The sequence below is a fragment of the Lepisma saccharinum genome, chromosome 1 (assembly GCF_977018435.1).
Source record: "Lepisma saccharinum chromosome 1, izLepSacc3.1, whole genome shotgun sequence".
In the NCBI taxonomy this organism is placed as follows: Eukaryota; Metazoa; Arthropoda; class Insecta; order Zygentoma; family Lepismatidae; genus Lepisma; species Lepisma saccharinum.
Window position 1 is genome coordinate 112591294 of NC_139229.1, and position 19249 is coordinate 112610542.

Genomic DNA, 19249 nt, shown 5'->3' on the forward strand with positions numbered 1-19249 from the left:
AACTGTTAATATATAAATTCCTGTTTTGGCTTTATGGTTCATTAATGGTAGCATATACAAAACGGAGAGTCGATGCTTCAACCCCCTCCTCAAAATCTCCAATATTCGTATAATATTTTCAGAAAACAAACTTCAATGTAATTAGGACAGTCACAGAATTATTTTGTGCAGAACCAACCCTTTACGAATTAGGCAGAACTGCCAGATTACACATCCGGAGATATTCTCCACCCACCGCAAGAACGAGACTTCTTAACGTCGTCGCCTTGTAATCAAGAGGTCTCGTGGTTCGATTGATTTTATTGATTTGGTTAATTTTACTTCGCATTTCTTCCACTTTTGGTTAATCGTGAAGATTAGGATGAATGAAAATGCAGGGTGAGTCAAAAGTCAGGTATACATAGGAAGTTTTCATTTTCTCGATTCTCGTTTGCTGATGCATGGATCGGTCGCCGTGGTTCCGTTGAGTGGCCACCGCAGTCTCCAGACCTGAGACCAATGGATTTTGTCCTTTGGGGTGCTTTAAAGGCGCTCATCTACTCAGTTTAGTTTTTGAACATCGAACATCTGAAGGAACGCATTGTATAATGTGCCGAACATTCTGTAAAAGGTTCTGGTGAACTGGATACGCCGCGTGCACAAATGCTCAAGGTGCAGATATGAACACTGCGTTTCTTGGCAACGCAGGGGCAGGATTAGGTGGTAAAGAACTGATTGCACCGCTCACTCTCCATCTGCTCGCTCACCAGAGATTTTTTTTTTTTTTTATCATCTTGTTCAAGCTGTACCGTGGACTGAGAACAGTGTATCCAATAATACGTTTGTGTATGATCCAATATAATTACGGCGTCCCAGGTTCGAAATCCGGCGAGGAGAGACAGTGCTTCGAATTTCACTTTAAACTGGGTGCAGATTAGCCTTCTGTGCCTAAAGGGGACTTGAAATAAGAACTCTAATAGCGTATTCAAGATCATCTTCCTGTCAGTTGCGTAGATTTGCGACGCCGTAATTTCTATTATAAATATTTAGAGAGAGAAAATCGAATCCACAAAAGGATTCTCCTGTATGCTGACCATTATACCGGGCTGCAAGAGATTCTCCTGAAATTTGAGACTTGCAACCCGAACTGGCAGCTACTTATATTTGTCAACATAGACGTAATTGAATTAATACTCTCTTTGGCCCAGACAGCACACAAGCTTGTGGTAAACTGAACGCAAGCTTGAGATATGTGGTACTTAGCGTGGTTGGTTCCATTTTTAAAAAATATAACAATAGACACATACACATTTAATATAACAATAAAGGTACTCAATAAACATAAACAACAATGACAAAATGAAATAAAATCAAAATACTGTGGAATGAAATGAAATGTCGATGCGACATCATGATCCTGATGTTTCCTGCAGAGGTCGCTAGATGGTAGAGCCAAGAATATGAAGAAGAAACATAAGTTAAGAATAATACTGTGTACTAAAGGATCGATTAATTCATTGAACTATCCAGCCTAAATATTTCCTATTTTCGAGTGAGCAGGAAAAGGTTCTTTAAGAAAAGAGAAACTGACATTGGTGGTCGACTGTTACATGACTCCCAGTTGTTTTTTGTTTTCCTGTTATACATATATACGATGTGCATTAGCCATATTAGAGCTGTTCCTATACTCATAATGGTTTGCTTTGAGCCTACTGTAAGCTTACAGCTAGTTATGGCAAGCTTGCTGCAACTTCCAATTTTGGTAATTAGATTGCTGGATGAGAGCTTGCATCCAGCTAATAGCTTGCAGTGGCGAGCTTACTGCAAGCTACTTAGCTTGCCATGGCGAACTTACTGCAAGCTACTTAGCTTGCCATGGCAAGCTTGCTTCATACTTGTAGTAAGTTGTCTGTGCTATCTGGGGGTTATGCCATAATTTATTTATTAATATTAATTTCAACGGTCAAGCAGACTTAATTCAGGAAATACCTGTTGCTTTTCTCTCTATAAACATTTTACTTCTCGTTTAATATTTAAGAAACTAAAAGTTAAAATATACAAAGCAACAATTCTGCCTGTAGTATTACATGAATGTGAAACTTGGTCCCTTACATTGAGAGGAACATAAATTAAGAGTATTTGAAAATAAAACCCTTAGAAAAATATTTGGACGTAAAAGGGATGAGAAGGCAGGTGAGTGGAGAAGGTTACATAATTTGAAACGAATGGGAGAGGAAGGAAGAGTTACAGGATTCTTGTTGGAAGGCCTGATGATAAGAGACCTGTAGGAAGGCCAAGACAAAGATGGAGGGATAACGTTGAGATGGACCTAAATGAAACCGGTAAGGATGGGAAAGATTGGAATTGATCTTGCTCAGGATAGGTACAGTTGCAAGGCTTGTGTTGTTTCACTCATAAACCTTCGGGTTTAAGAAGGCTAGAAAGTTAGTAAGTTTCAACGGTACATATTAATTAAAGTATAAAGTTGTTTTTTTTTAACTCAAAAAGCTATTAGCGAGTGAAAATTGTTGGGATCGGGACATCGACTTTTCGAAAATTAATTTAGCAGACAACAGGCTCAGGAAGGTTGTGAACCACTGCTCTAGGAGAAATTATAAAGAATCTCTTTCAGGATTTGGAATGTCAGTGAACGTCTTCCTAAGAATTTCAAGAAAGTCCTTCGGAAGTCTTGCCTCTGGAAGAACTTTCCAGCGCCTGTCAATTTGTAACGAACACTAAATCCAGCGCTTCCAGGACATTTGGTGCTTGTCTTTTGTCAGTTTAAGCATCTGTTGATGTGAAAAAAGGCCATTAACACCGCCGTTAGAGCCTTATTTGTAGTAGGTAAAGCAGCGCCTATTGTGCAAGAATATTCTTCGGTGGGAGAGGAGCAGTGGCTATTGCCGGTTCCTCAGAAGACAAAGAAGGGGGGAGGATAACGACAATGGATGTGCTGACTGACGCCTGCTCTCTTTCATGAAGAAACCCACCGCAACCTTGTTTTACCTTGTAAATCTTCCAGTTCGCATTTGGAAAACAATCGCTGGGGTAGACGCGGGGCGGTCAGGACCAAAGGTGGGCCACCGGAGAGTTGAGAGGCCCGCCGACCGAAAACCCCTGTTAAAAGGTCTTCCTTCGCTAATCGAGGCTGACATTTACAAGGCTGTGTACGACTGTGAGCAGGTAAAGGGTCATTTAGAGGGAGGGTTGCCAATATGGGTTACGGCTTTGGAACACCTTCTCGATGATCGGATTTTCCCTGTCTGTGAAGGATTTTCTTTCTTGTCTTTGGGGAAATCTACTGGATTTCGGCTGCACTGCTCATGGTTCATAAGCGTCGACGGTTCCCCAGTTGGCGCGTGACATTTTAGAGTATCAATCATTTCTGAAGTTACCTCATTGTATTATGAGTTTCCACAGCAGTGGCAAAACAGGTTTGATTTCACAGGATGGTAACATTACATCAGTTTTAAATGAGAGCTGTCACATTGTGCGGTGTTGCCCGATCCACTGAGGGGTCAAAAGTTTGTTATTTTTATTGAGCGATTGATTTTGTTTAGTTTTCTTTGCTTTTCTGCCACTTTTAACTAATCGTGGCGATGAGGATGAGTGATGATATGATGAAATTGCTCACAAAGAACACCATGCCCAGGCCGTGGCATCGTAGCGCTGTGTGCCATTGTTATTGTTAACAGAATAAACCAAAGTTGATTGATTGGTTGATTTTGTTTAGTTTTCTTCGCTTTTCTGTCACTTTTGGCTAATCACAAGAATGAGGATGAGCGATGATATGATGAAATTGATGAAGGTACGCTCACAAATATTGCTTCCTTGATTTGTAACGTGGTAGTTCAGCTAGAAATCATTGAAGCAAAGGTGACTCTTTGTTCCATCAATTTTATTTGTTCCAACCATGTAGATATGTGAACACTTCAATTGTATCAGAAACATAAATAAAACACATGTAAATTATCTTATATAGCAATATATTTCATTACAATTAGTGATCATTGATTGCAAGAAAATTTCCAGTAGAAAGTAACAGTAAAAGTAATTTAGTTGCTTTTCATGTACCAGTAACTGAGTAAACATGGAATGAACTTCCGCCCTCCATTACCTCCCTCCCCAGTCCTAACAAATTTAAGAGTAAACTAAAGAATTTTCTGTTAGATGAGCAATATCTCTGTTCAAGCTCCCACGAGTAACACTGCACAATACAGTTTAGACTACATACGAGCCTCGCCAATCCAATCCAATCCTTGACAAATCTTCAACTATATTGTAATATTTACGTATGTGTTGTTCTATCGTACCTCACAAAACTAGCATAATCATGTACATCAATTTCAATATCCGTGCGTTAATGTCCTGCTCAGAAATGTTTATTATGTGTGTGCGTGTGTGTGTTTTTCTCTTTCTTTTTATGTGTTGTCTTGATTTTTTTTAAATTTCGTCCTTGTTCCTTCCTTGTAAACATTTTTTTCTTTTTCTTTTTTATTGTATTTTCTTCTCGTTTTTATGATTTTGTTTATGTACACCAGGTAAATGTCAAACGGGGTTAGGTGGGAGAACAGCCACAGGCTGAACCTCGCCCTTTAATAAAGAAAATTTGAATTTGAATTTGAATTTGAACTTTCTAAAATGAGTAACTCTAACTGTAACACAGTTAGATACTTTGAAATAGTAACTTACCGAGGAATTATTGCACAGTTACCCTAGAAAAATATGCATTACAAAGAACAGGTTTGATATATGTCCTTATTGTCTGACAAAGCGCCGGCCTCCGTGGCAGAGTGGTTAGCACAGTGTGCCACAACGCCAGGGGTCCCAGATTATAATCCCGACCTGAGCATGGGTGTTCTTTGTGAGTGTCCCTTCGTCAATTTCAACATATCATCACTCATCCCCATTGTCGCGATTATCCAAAAGTGGCAGAAAAGCAAAGTAAAATAAACCAAAAATTAATGTACAGGAATGACAAAGTAACGACACACGTTACTTTTTCGGGGCAACTTTACTCAACAAGCATACAGCATCGAATGATTCTTCCCCACTTATAGATTATCCTCTTCAGTATGTTCATCATCGATTGATTGATTTGCTTTATTTTACTTCGGTTTTTGTGAGACTTTTGGCTAATTTGCGAAGATGAGGATGGTGGATGACATGATTAAATTGATGAATGGACACTCACAAACATCCACGCCCAGGTCGGGATTCGAACACGGGACCCCTGGCATCGTAGCGCGATGTGCTAACCACTCCGCCAGGGGGCCGACAGTATGTTCATCAGAACGAAGAAATGACATGATTAATGATGTCGGTATAACAAAGCATGGGAGGGGATAATATGCACGAAAGCAATAAAAACGCTTCAAATCCAGACGGTGCAATGGTATACATGGTTGATTTGAAGTACAGTCCGTATATTCTCTGTCGATTCCTCACGTCAGATTTCAATTAATTTCGTGTTGGTTTCTCCCCAAGTCAAGGTCGCCTGTGGCATGTTTTTTCTACACGCAGAGATTGGGGTAGGAGGGGAGGGGGGAAACCTCCATGACCACGCTGCACGAAGCGTATTACTTGTGAAGGGAGGGAAAGTAAAGTAATTTGATATCTATTCCTCCTCAAATTACACGATACAAATGTAAAAGTTTCCTTCAGCAGCAAGCGAAGAACGTGCGGGACGTAAGCCACGGTGACGCTTGACCAGTCAGTATCGTTTCATTTGATTGGTTCGTCTCCAAGCCAAACGTGATAAGTGTCGCTAGCAACAAGGGTGCGAACCGGGCTGATGGCTCCACTTGTGGATGGAGATGATGTGATCATCACCACGATCCGTTTAACTTGTATTAAGTAAACATTTTGGGTGAGGATTCAATCTGCAACAGAAAATGAACATGCCCGTTTTAGACTATTATAACAGTCATTTCATAGTTAATCTAATTAATATGAATGATTTAATTTATTTTACTTCGTCGCGTCTCCGCCATAACTTTTAGCTAATCGCGAAGATGAAGATGAGTGTGATAAGACAAGACTGATGAAAGGACAATCAACAACACACATAGACAGCACACGACACAAGCCTTACAGAGGATTGTGCTGGCCATGAGTCTAGGCTCCCGGGTTCGAATCCCGGTCGGGCTTGGTTGTTTGTGAATGTCCATTCATCAATTTCATCATTTCATCACTCATCCCCATCTTCGCAAATTAGCCAAGAGGCACAAAACGCGAAGTAAAATAAACTAAATCAAATCAAATCAAATCAAATCAAATCAAATGAGTCTAGGCGGTAGAACCCCCCCCGTTAGTCTGCAAAATGTAGTACAGGGTGTACTAGGTGGAAGAGAGGTTGAGATTTGGGTGTCTTTAGAAAAGGTCACCCCTTTCACCCCTTAATTAATGATTCAGTTTTTAGAAACGACTGTTGAGTTTTAACGATAGAATATTGTACATTTTGCAGAAACTTTTAAGAGTGTAATTTTTGTGTTTTTAATGTTTTCGGATTTATCACTAGGATTTAAGTGAAACGAAGCTATTTTTAAAAAAAAAAATGTTAAAAATGTTCTCAGTTAAGCCAAAAGGAGAATGAAATTTGAATAGAATAGGTAGAAAAAAGTTATAATCAATATAAGGCGAAAGCGACAGTATGAATTCAGAAAGACGTGAAAAATTTAATGAGAGGAGGCAAGGGCCCCTCTTTCACCTGCTCTGCAGGCCCCCCAATCGAGATGAGATATATGATGGGACAAACACACAAGATTACCCATGCACAGGCCGAGACTAGAAAATAGGATCTTCTTGAGAGAGATCTTGAGCCCAACACTCAATATCTCGGCCACCGACATCCACTTATTCAGATTATATTAGGATCTTTCTTCCAAGTAGGAGACATTTTCGGGAAAGAGGTGAGGGGGTATTTATTTGAAGAAGTCTCCAATGACCAAAACGAGTAAAATGAGCTTATTTCCATAACATCTCCAGCTGTTCTGCATTTGCAGCTTGGGGGCGAGTCGCAACTCCCGAAACATCCACGTCATCTCAGCCCAGCACCTATCGCTAACCCTCTTGCTTACGTTCTGGGCTGTTTGTAGGCTCGCTAACTGGACTCGTGTTGCCAGCTGGCGACGTTTTAAGATTAATCCGACTCTACCACAACGACAAGGGACATGTAAATCCTTCAATGTGTGGAGAACGGGAGCGTGTTTGCAAGCAGTACTGACAAATGACGTCATTGGTGTGATTTTTTTGAAGGTGATAAAATACACAACCCCCGCAGCAATCACTCACCGGCGAATTCTAGTGTCGTGTTTGGCCTTGGACGTCGCAGAGTGGAGGAACTGTCCCAGTCTCGAACAGCAACCATACACCGAGAGGGCATAAAGGCAGGACTTCGAACACGGACAATCCACAGGAAGCGAAACCAGCGTTTTTGTATCCGCGAACCGTTCCGCGCACTGCATTTCGATAGAAGTGTACAAACACGCAAATCACCGTCCGGAATAGACATGAGGAAGAGGGTAGGAAAAAAAATCACAAACAGGGACGAGGATGGAACAAAAACCATGCCCATATCCCCCTCCCCTGTTTTTTTTTCTTCGGACATCCTGATGGTAAAAGTCGATATGAGTAAACGGTGTTGGATTTGCTTTACGTTGAGGTTGCATATTGTCCATTAAGCTAAGGCTATTATGATGCAGTGGACGATACGGCGTACAATGTGGTCTGGCGAAAGTGAGTCGCGGGATAGTAATCAGTGTTGAATCACGATTCAGTGATAGTGCAAAAATAACTTTAACGCTGGTGACTTTTTTCGGTTTATGATTCTGCTCGCGTGGGTTTCGTTTTGAAATTCACCGCAGCTGTTATTATCGAAAACTTTCCACTTCGCTTTAGAATCCGTAAAAAAAATTCTCACCACACAGAAAGCAAGTGCTATGTTTGAATTAACAAAAATGTTTCGTTGCGCATTTTGGTAATTATCAGGATTTGTGACTGCAAATGGCACTATACCAATTAAACACTAAATCAAAACTCAGGATGTTACGTCTCTGTTCTGGCCACCAGAACAGAACATTCATTTCAGTTATCGTACATTCCATCGTGTCTCGAAATTCCAATTCTTCTTTTGAGTATATATATTTATTATGTTTATTATATATTGTAACAAATAGTGAAATAAAAGCGGGGGAAGCGTTCAAATTCATAGCAACTGACGTCCTGGTATATTCTTAGGCACCAGGACAATTAGCGCATACCCTCTGAATGTACACAAGTGGAGGCGAGCTTACTTCGGAGGTTCCCCCTGAATCAATCATTATAGGACTGAGCCGATACCACTTTGAACCAATACCATGCCGATAACGATAATCTTACCGATTTCCACCAATACCAAGGTGAATAAAAATCATAATTTTTCTTTAAACTTAAAATATAATTTTGATAATTTTCTTTAATGAAATCGATTTTTTTTTTCAAAAACCACTCTTGAAATTTTTGACACCATACAAATATATATAGAATGTTTTTTTTTTTATGGAAAGGCTTTTCTAGTAATCTGAATAAGTCGAATAATAAAGTAATTTTGCTTTGGGTGCAATTTCCAAGCATTAGAGCTTACCGTCTCATAGAAAAAGTCTCGCCTGGTCCGTGTCACGTGTCTGTCTTGTTTTCTGTCTCGTATCGACAGGTCTTGTTCTCGACTCGATGTGCAAGAGATCATCTCGCTATCATCCCCACTCGAGGATAGACAGATGCTTTCTATTATTGCACAGAAACGCATCGCCTCTTAACAAGACTTAACGTATGCTGGACAAACGACCATGACATATCTCCATCGCTTAGGCATTCATTATTCATTTATTAATGACGAAAAATGATGGGAAGGTGCAGCGTAAATGACATTTTAATGGCACAATTAATGCTGCTTCTCGTGTGCCCTATTACATAAGGCTTTCCGAACGCCTCGCTACTTTCCCAAGTACACTTTGAGGAGGGAAAAAAACTACGGGTTTCTCACTACCACTACACGCAAAATGAAAACGGTATGGAGAAGGGGAAATGAAGATGTGTTCCTTGCTCGTGTGTGCAGAACTCATTTGTCGGTTGTCGAACTTCGTATGTTTGTATTTTATTCGTTGTGTTTTCGTTTATTCGTTGTGTTTCTATCCCTTTGGAAACCTGTACAGAATTGTTAAAACAATGAATGAATGCATGGGTTAAAACTTTTGGATGAGATGCACGTATGGCCATTTTGCACCCTCCAAAGTATACAAAGAAAATTTCATTTAATTAAAATCCTTATCTGATAGTTTAGAAAGGGGTGTACAGTGGGATCCATGAATATTACCATGCAAATTGTCGATCACCATGTTCGTGCACTTTATTTGACCCAATAAGAGCTTCAAGAATTAAAAGAAAACTCAAATGAAGCTGTTGACAACTTTTGAACCAGCATACATAAAAATCCATCGCTTAAAAGCACATAGGATGTAAGATAAATATTAATAAAAATAGTCATGGACAATTTGCACGGTAATACGTATGGATCCCACTGTACACCCCTTTCTAAACTATCAGATAAGGATTTTAATTAAATGAAATTTTCTTTGACAAAGGTGTAAAATGCAAGGTTGTAAAGGAACCTCCACGGAATATATATATAACCAGTGGCGTGTTTAAGGGAGGGGGGTTGTAGAGGTCATAACCCCCCTCTTTGGGGCAGTATACATTAAAGAAATATAATGTCAAAGGCAGGAAAAGGTGGTAAAATGACTGACTACTAAAAAAAAATACGTAACCCCCTTTCGAAAATTCTGGGCACGTCACTGCATACAAGAAATTAAAAAAGTAAGGAGACACCAAAAAACTTCCACAGATGCCCGATCTTCACTAAAAGCACCCCTCCGCGCGCCCTGGTGCCTGAATCTCTGCGATATAATACTCTTTGGTGAATATGTTGTTTACAGTCCATGTGTGTTTGTGATTGTCCTTTCGTCAATTTCATCTTATCACCATAGTGACTCGCTTGCCCCCCCCCATTCCCCCCCACAAAAAAATCGGGTTTATGAAAATTATTTTCTTAACTTCTTGGAACCTGAGGAGCAAAGTAACGAGTAATTTTTATGGTTTTGGAAATGTAACAGTTATTTATTAAAATAGCAGCCCTAGATGATATTTCTTATAGACTTGAGAACTTCTTGATTTTTTCCCCTCCTCCAAAAAAGTTAGTCTCAAGTTACGCCTATGCTTATGAGTTATCACTATTCATCCTCATCTTCGGAATTACCCAAACGCGAAGTAATATAAATAAAATCAATCAATATTTGTGTATATGAGAGAGAAAGCAAGAAAGAAATGAAACAAAATTTAGCGAACGCCAAAACAAGGAAGTAGGGGACAAGAGGTTAACAGGCAAAGAATATGTAAGAAAAATATGGTTCTTTCACCGAGACAGGAAGGCGAAATAGAAAATAATTGAAAAGGGGGGGGAGGATGTAAATAACAGAAACAAGGTAACATTAAGAAACTTACTTCTCTTTATTTCAGGAGAGACCAACCAGATCACTACCATCTCGACTCTTTCTATCCTAAGTCAACTCTAAGAATGAACTTCACCAAGACAGTACCAACAGAACCACTTGATTGGGGTCAAGAAACTGAGTACTCATTTAAGGTAAGTGCAAGGAGCTCTATAATGCATTGCACCACTTCAATAATGCATGTAACGTGCTGTACCTGATAATCAAATCTGAATTTTTGTTTCTTTATTTCATCTAAGAGTTGGCTACACTGACTTATTGCCCCTTCTAATCCCAGATGGGTGCATGACAGACGAGTCATTCAGGTATTTCGTGCTTTCCTGAAGTTTTGGTTATACATGTATTTTATATTGGAAGTACTTGCTTTTGTAAGAAATAAGAGATGTGGAGAAATTTAATATATTTTTGGAATGATAATTGAACTCTATGTCTAAGAATGTTAAAATTAAATATAAAATTATATTTTGTCACCAAAAAAGGAGCTATAAAAATGATAAACTATATTGTTTTATTATTTAGTTCCGCAATAGTTGAGACAAAATCCTCCTACAGTTCTTGAAAAAGGGAATTGAATTATATGGTTTACGCTATAGTTACAGTGTAAATGGGTGGTATATAGACGAGACTTGGCAGTGTCTCAGTCTCGTCTAGGATTGTAAATAACTGTCTCATCAGTCTCGTCTCGAGTCTCGAGAAATAAAGTGTAAGCAGCATATACGTGTCACAGCGTATAGAAGCCATGAAAGCAAACACATTTTCGTGATATTTTTTTTATGTTTTAACGTTTCAAGGCCTCGGTCAATTACATTTTATCCAGGATATATACGTATGTATCCATGTAGTATAAGTCAACAATTGCCACTAATGGAGCAACCTTGCAATTGCCATAAAACGAAATATGTAACTTATCTCGGCTTCATATGTCTCAAGAAGTCACATGCACAATTTATATACACGAAATACGTAACTTATCTCGACTTCATGTGTCTGAAGAAGTCACATGTACTACAAATTCTATAAAACGAAATACGTAACTTATCTCGGATTCGTATGTATGAAGAAGTCACATGTACAATTGCTATAAATGAAATACGTAACTGATCTCGGCTTCATATGTCTGAAGAAGTCACATTAACAATTGCTATAAACGAAATACGTAACTTATCTCGGCTTCATATATCTGAAGAAGTCACATGAACATTTGCTATAAACGACTCTACACTTGACTTATCTCGGCCTGATGTGTCTGAAGAAGTCACATGGACAATTGATATAAACGAAATACTTAACTTATCTGGGCCTAATACGTCTGAAGAAGTCACACGTGCAATTGCTGTAAACGAAATACGTAACTTATCTCGGCTTGATATGTCTGAAGAAGTCACATGTACAATTGCTATAAACGACTATACACTTGACTTATCTCGGCCTGATGTGTCTGAAGAAATCACATGGATAATTGATATAAACGAAATACTTAACTTGTCTCGGCCTAATATGTCTGAAGAAGTCACATTTGCAATTGCTGTAAAAGAAATACGTAACTTATCTCGGCTTGATGTGTCTGAAGAAGTCACATGTACAATTGCTATAAACGAAATACGTAACTTATCTCGGCTTGATATGTCTGAAGAAGTCACATGTACAATTGCTATAAAACGAAATACGTAACTTATCTCGGCTTCGTATGTCTGAAGAAGTCACATGTACAATTGCTATAAACGAAATACGTAACTTATCTCGGCTTGATATGTCTGAAGAAGTCACATGTACAATTGCTATAAAACGAAATACGTAACTTATCTCGGCTTCGTATGTCTGAAGAAGTCATATGTACAATTGCTATAAAACGAAATACGTAACTTATCTCGGCTTGGTATGTCTGAAGAAGTCACATGAACAATTGAAACTAAATACGTAACTTGTGTCGGCTTGATATGTCTGAAGAAGTCGCATGTAAAATCTTGGACACTAAGTCTGGGTCTCGTCTCGACCAAATATATTAGGCACTTATAGGCACTAAGGGTTTGGTCTTGTACCAGTCTCGATTTTATAAATCTGTCTCTGTCTCTTCTCGGTACCATCGCTATACTGGAAATTTTTGTAGAGAAGTTCCTATGCGATTATTTTTATTGTTAATAAATGGGGAAACATATTACGATAACATTTAGGCTAACACTTGCATTCGAACTTTCTTTTTTCCACCACCTAATTCTACCGCTTTGGTTTAATAGCAGGGACGTAGATGGATGATTATTTCAATGATGAGATCATAACGAAAAAAAAATACTCTTATATTAACGGAGCAAACACGTGATAACTATTTTCCCAGCATGCAATGTTAACGTTCGAACATAATAATTGGCTGAGAAGTTGATGGAATGGTACACCATAGTCATGAATGCTTGTTGTTTGAAATCAACGGTGCCATTTTATTCAGCTTATTATATTTCACTGTTTCCTTGTGGTAACGTCGTCGTCTTCTAATCAAGGCGTCCTGGATTCGATACCCGGTGGATATCTAAGGTGATTGAATATGGCAAACTTATTAAAACCTATCGAAATAAAATTTTGCAAAGAAACATTTGCCCGAATAAGATATTTTGGTCGTCCATTTGTTCTTGAATATTGCGACGTTGTCATTCTGCTGCATCCAGAAAGAACCTCCAAGATAACATGTACGCTTTGTGTCCTTCAGACAATGGCATTTCACACGCTACCTGTCAGAGTACGCGTAATGTGTGTTAATATTGCAATCTGTCTGTCTATCCCGTCTGCCTGGACGTGATACAGAACTATCGAAATAGCAATGAATTGTCGATATCTCGAAAACTAGAAAATGTGATGATTCAATATTTGTAAAAAGTCGAAAACCTATCGAGTGTTATTTAACGCTATATGAATTTTTTTCACTGGCAGGGGAGCAAACACTAAGAAGGCAAATATGCATAATTTTTAACGTTGCGATACCGCCAAATTTTAATTTTGTATTTTCTGAGATGATAACACGGAAGGACTGACACAACTGGAAAATAACGGATTTTTTTTTGTTCTTATTGATTCGTACCAAAAAATGCATCAAATGAGCTGAAAAAAAAATCTGAAGAAAACGAAATTACTGTGTCCATTGATGCACCAAATACATTAAAGCTACCTCTCCGTACCTTCTATATGTGCTCCATGCATGCTAATCAGAAGAGTAGCATACCTCTAATTTATTGGCTATATATTTATGAGTGAGGGTAATTTATGTAAAACTAAATTAGCAATTGAATCTGATTGCATTATGCTCATGTTTTGGTCGTTATCTAAACAGGGAGGGCCTCCCCGATGGCGCAGTGGTAGCGTCGTTGCCTTGTAATCAAGGGGTCCCGGGTTCGATACCCGGTGGCCGGTGGAGGCACATAGTGGTTAGGATCCCACTATAAACTGTAGGTCTAGTCCCGATTAGTCTTACTGTGCACAAAGTGGACTTAAAACACCAAATCAAACCAATCTAAACAGGGAAATCGAGATAGCTAATGTTATTTTTAATATTATCTTATCATCAATTTGCCTTTAAGAAACATTTCTACTTTTATATGTACCATTACAGTGTCAATTGCTGGCAATATATTTACTCCTATTGTTGATAGATCCTTATACTAACGATTGTTGTCAATATATTTACTTCTACGGAAAAGAAGATAGATCAAGATATTAAATATGGCATTATATACTATAAACCTCATATTATTCTGAGGCCACGAAATTTTAGTTTTGTATCTCTTGAAGCAATATATCAAATAGTTCAGATAAACAGATAAATGGTTAAATAAACAAAATTTTGATTAATGCTTTCTCCAGAAGTACAGTATTTGGAAGGAGGTAAAACGGAACGTTGCACAGACGGAAAATTAATGTCAGCCTAAATCATCATAATTCCATTTGTTACAGTAGTTTACGTTAGCTATTTATTACAAAGGAGTAGTGGTTAAATGCAAAATTGGTACAGAGCATTGTAGGAGCAACATAACTTCAAACTGAAGCAGTGCTTTCTTTGGGGAGAGGCGACGTCTTGCTTGTTCTTTTCCCGTGGAAAAGATCTGCCACCCTCTCTCAGTGTGTGTGTGTGTGTGTGTGCACGTGCGTCTCTTTCTTCAATTATCTCTCTCTCTCTCTCTCTCTCTCTCTCTTTTTCTCTCTCTTCCTCACCTTGGCTTTTCTGTCTCCTTCGCTCTCCCTGTCTCTCTTTTTTGTTGTTGTTCTTCTCTCTCTCTCTTTCTCTCTCTCTGTGCGAGACTGCAACTGTCTGTATTTCTTCCATTTTCTCTCTCTCTTTGTTTGTCTTATCTGCCTTTTTCTGTATTCTCGCTTTCCCCATTTCTCTCTGTCTGTCTGTCAATCTCCTTTATTATCTGTCTGTGTTTCTTCTATTCTCTCTCTATCTCACTTTCTTCTCTTCCTCGACCTTTCATTTTTCTTTGCTGTCTTTGTCGCTTTCCCGGTGTGTCTTTCTGTCTCTCTCTATTTTCTCTCTGTGTGTATGGCTGTGTTATTTTCTTATATCTCTCCTCCATCTCTCCTTTTTTTCTGTGTTTTTCTTTCTCTCTCTTTCTTCCATTTCCTTCACCTTTGACTTTTTCTCTCTCTCTCTCTCTCTCTCTCCCTCTCTCTCTCCCTCTCTCTCTCCCTCTCCCTCCCCCTCTCTCTCTCTCTCCCTCTCTGTCTTTCTTGTCCTGTACCTTTGTCATTTCTGTGTCTCTATTTCTCCCTGTGTGTCTTCCTCTCTCTCTTTCATTTCCCCCACCTTTGTCTCTTCCTGTGTAATTCTTTATTTCTCTTTCCCCCTCTATCTCTTTCTTTCATGTCCTCTACCTTTGTAATTTCTGTCTCCGTTCACCCTCTCTTTCTTTCTCATTTCCGCCATCTTTGTCTTTTTTTCTGTGTCATTCTTTCTTTCTCTTTCCCCCTATCTCTTTCTTTCATGTCCTCTACCTTTGTCATTTCTGTGTCTCTGTTTCTCCCTGTGTGTCTTCCTTTCTCTCTCTTTCTTTCATTTCCTCCAGCTTTGTCTTCTTTCTGTGCCTGTCTTTCTCCATGTGTCTTCCTCTCTTATTCTCTCTGTCTCTGTATCTCTCCGCCTTTGTATTTATCCTGTCTCTCACTCTCCCTGTGGATCTGCCTCTCTCTCTCTGTGTGTGTATGTATGTATGTGTGATAGCGTGCTACTTGTATCTCCTAATCTAAAATTTTATCCATTACTAATTCTGCTCCTTCTGTCACAGGTTTATGATCTTAGTAACGACTATTTTCTCGATGACTTTCCGCTTTCTGCGAATCACTTAATCTCATGGCGTTTTCATCTCTCGTGAATCTAGGTCAGACATGTCAAACTCGTGGCCCCCACCTAACTTTACGGAACATGGGATATTCAAATTTACATTTTAAAGTTTTCACTTTACATGTCTCAATGTTGCATTATACACCTGCGACCACGAGGAAAACATTCGCGTCCCGTTTTTGTAAATTAACAGACGGACTGTTAAATTTAAACGGTGGGTAGAATGTTGAACATTTTACGGTAACTGAAGTATTAGTACAATCTATAGTGTAAATGGTTAGTGTAGATGACTGCAAACCTAAGATGGCCGGGGATCGAATCCGGTATGATGTACAGCGTCTCTCAAAAGTCTTAGGACAACGACATTTTAAACTAGGCAAATCAATTTACACAAGGCGTTGGTTGGTTGCGTGTAGAGTTAGGCTCAATTTCAGGGTTGCCACATTCACAATAGATATTTATGAAATACGCGAAAGAAATAAAACCAAGGATTATTGTATAATTTTTTTAAAAAATCACTATTATATCGCAAGTGATAAAATTCTTTCTGAAAGAAAAAAGTAGATTTTCTAGTATTTCATCGCTGGTGAGTCTACAGAAAGAAGAAGAGGTGAGAGGAAACGAAAGGTGACAAAGGAGAGGAGAAAGAGAAAGCGATAGGAGAAGAAAAAATTAGAGGAGAGAAGGAAGAGAAGATAGACGAGGAGAGGAGAAGTAGTGAGACGAAAGGAAAAAAGATTCGAGGAGAGATGAGGAAAATGGAGGAAAGAAGAGAAGAGGAGGAAAACTAGATGAGTGAAGAGGAGTTTGGAGAGGAGAGAAAAAGACGAGAAGAGGGGAGTGGGGAGTAAAGTAAAAGAGAGAAAAAGAGAAGAACGTAAAGAAGAGGAGAAGAGTGCAGTGGAGTTGGAAATCTAAGACAGGAGAGGAGATAAGAGGAGTTGAGAAGAGTGGGATGGAGACAAGAAGCGAGAAAAGTAGGGAAGGCGATATGAGATAAAAGCAGAGGAGAAGGAGGGGAGAGAAGAAGAAGAAGATAAGAACAGAAGGAGAATTGCACATGATGAAAACTTTTTATTCGATATTTGCAGAGGTATCCTTGCATGGAACTCGAGTGGGAAAAGGGGTAAAATTAGTGTCCTGAATTGCCACAAATATAAATATTTATTTCAGTAATATTTGTCAATGTTCTTGAAGCAGTACACAATTATCGTTAGAGTATTATAATTCACGATCTTATACATGAAAATATCCTTTTGAACGTGTGTCAATTCGTTTATTTTTTTTTATAAATTCCAGATGCAGAACAATGTAGTCACTATACACTACTATTACAAATACTGTTACCATGCTCATGTTTAATAAAAGGAGAATTAAAAAAAAACATACCTCGTAAAAAGGATCGAACCTGGGACCGCTAGCAGCCCAATCGAGAACCCTAAGCAGTACACCACGCCCTAATATTCCGTTGAAACAACAATTTTTAAGTATTCTGTCCCTCCAATATTGTAAATGTCGTTGGGTATGCATGTAGTTCAACATTAGTTTTGAATTGCTTTCTTGTAGTATAGCAGCTATCTTCGAGAAATAGTTTTCGAATTGATGAAGAAAAACGAGAATATTGGTAGTTGTGATAATGCGAGTTATTTCTTCTAACTTATTATTGTGATTAGACATTATTATTGGAAAATATCTAGAGGCTTGAACATTGCAGGACAGTGTTCTCTTCCTGTGATACTGTAACAGACGAAATGCTTGTTTACTGACGCAAGTCTCGTGTCCAGAACAGTCTTATGAAATGTATTTCCTGTTGTATAAGGTAACAGGAAATAATTACACCGTTTGCGAACTGCCAAATGTGCGATACGTTATACGTAAACAGGAGGAAAATTGTATTCATAAAATCACATCACATATGACAATGTTAGTGAAGAGAGACTTGTGGGACACTGTGTTAAGATGCTGGACTAAATCCTTTTTATTTTTCTCCCTCAAAGAACAACCATTTTTAGCACAGAACAATAGTCATTCGGCTCTTTCATATTTCTTTTAAATTCTTACACATTCCTTTAATTGAGTTAAAAATAAATAAAAATATTGCTTGCATTTCTGTCATTGACGTGGAAGAGAAAGTTTGGAGAATCTTTCTATTAAATTTTATTATTTACATCCACTTTATGCTCAGATAGGTTAAACCTTTTATTAACATTGGTGAACTTTTCGTTTAATAGAGAATATTTGGTTTTAAACAACAGGAGAATATTGGTCGAATTTCCTTTCTTCCTCTTTTGAGAGAATATATACTCACTCGCTCTCGCCCCAGATTTTCGCTTATATAAATCAAAGTAATTGTTGTAATTTCATAACATTTGCTAAGGACATACTTTGGGGTGTGTGAAGCGTGGTGACATCAAAGAAAATGTTGGAAGTGATCGCCATGAGCATAAAAAAAGAGTATCACGTATCTTTATTTCTCTATGTCACTTAAATATTTCAAGTGATCCATTTTGTATCCGCTTCCTTTTCAATTCAATTTCAATTTTAATTTTCCTTTATTAAAGGGCGAGGTTCAGCCTGCGGCTGTTCTACCACCTAACCCCGATGGATACATATACATACTAAATACATTCTGCATATTTAATGTTTGTACAATAACAAACAAAGAAGAAAGATAGAGACATATAGAAGACACAAAAAGAACAAATACAAAATTGAGAACAAAGGCTCGTCTACACACTAAGAAAAAAAAGAAGATTGAAAAAAAAATACACGAAGGATACACAAATTAGGTGTGATATCGTCAAGGGTTGGCAACATGTAAGGGGGAAAGTAAACAAGCAAGCAGAAAATTTTCGTAAGTTTTAGACATATCCCTTTGTGTTCATTGTCCACGCCGTGTGAAACGGAATGATTCAGTTTGGAATTAACGATGGGGGGAGGGGAAATATTCAATTACAAAATCTCAATTTCAACGAACTGAGAAGTTGAGAAAAATTGGATAATACTTATAAATATTAAAATTAGATTCATGTTTTCAGTGGTATAATCGCACGTAAAATCAAAGATCTTATGTGGAAGATTTTATCTTGCTCTGAACTCAGTCAAAAGGCATTTCGCACCGATGTAATACATTTTCAAATACATTTCAAAGTGTTATTGGATATTTCATGTCCATAATTTGATCAATGCATCATTTCTTGATGCCGAGACGATATTTGGTGAGAACAGCCGAAGGCTGAACCTTGCCCTTTAATAAAGGGAAATTGAATTGAATTGAATTTTCTGCAAGTAACTCTTTTCTCCTCTCGTCTTCAGTCCCTTCTGTTCTTCTCTCCTCCTTCTCCTTCTTCTCTCCCCTCCTTCTCTTCTGCTTTTATCTCATATCGCCTTCCCTACTTTTCTC

At 38.3% G+C, this 19249-nt stretch overlaps 1 protein-coding gene across 1 annotated transcript in view; it reads left to right on the forward strand.

The window, feature by feature from the left end:
• Positions 1–10651, forward strand: part of LOC145985159 (uncharacterized) — a 225845-nt gene extending 215194 nt beyond the window's left edge. The window contains exon 6 of the mRNA XM_083118840.1: positions 10531–10651. Within this exon, the coding sequence (XP_082974966.1) occupies positions 10531–10586 (56 nt within the window). The 3' untranslated portion in view covers positions 10587–10651. The remainder of the gene's footprint in view (positions 1–10530) is intronic.
• The last annotated feature ends 8598 nt before the right edge of the window (positions 10652–19249 follow it).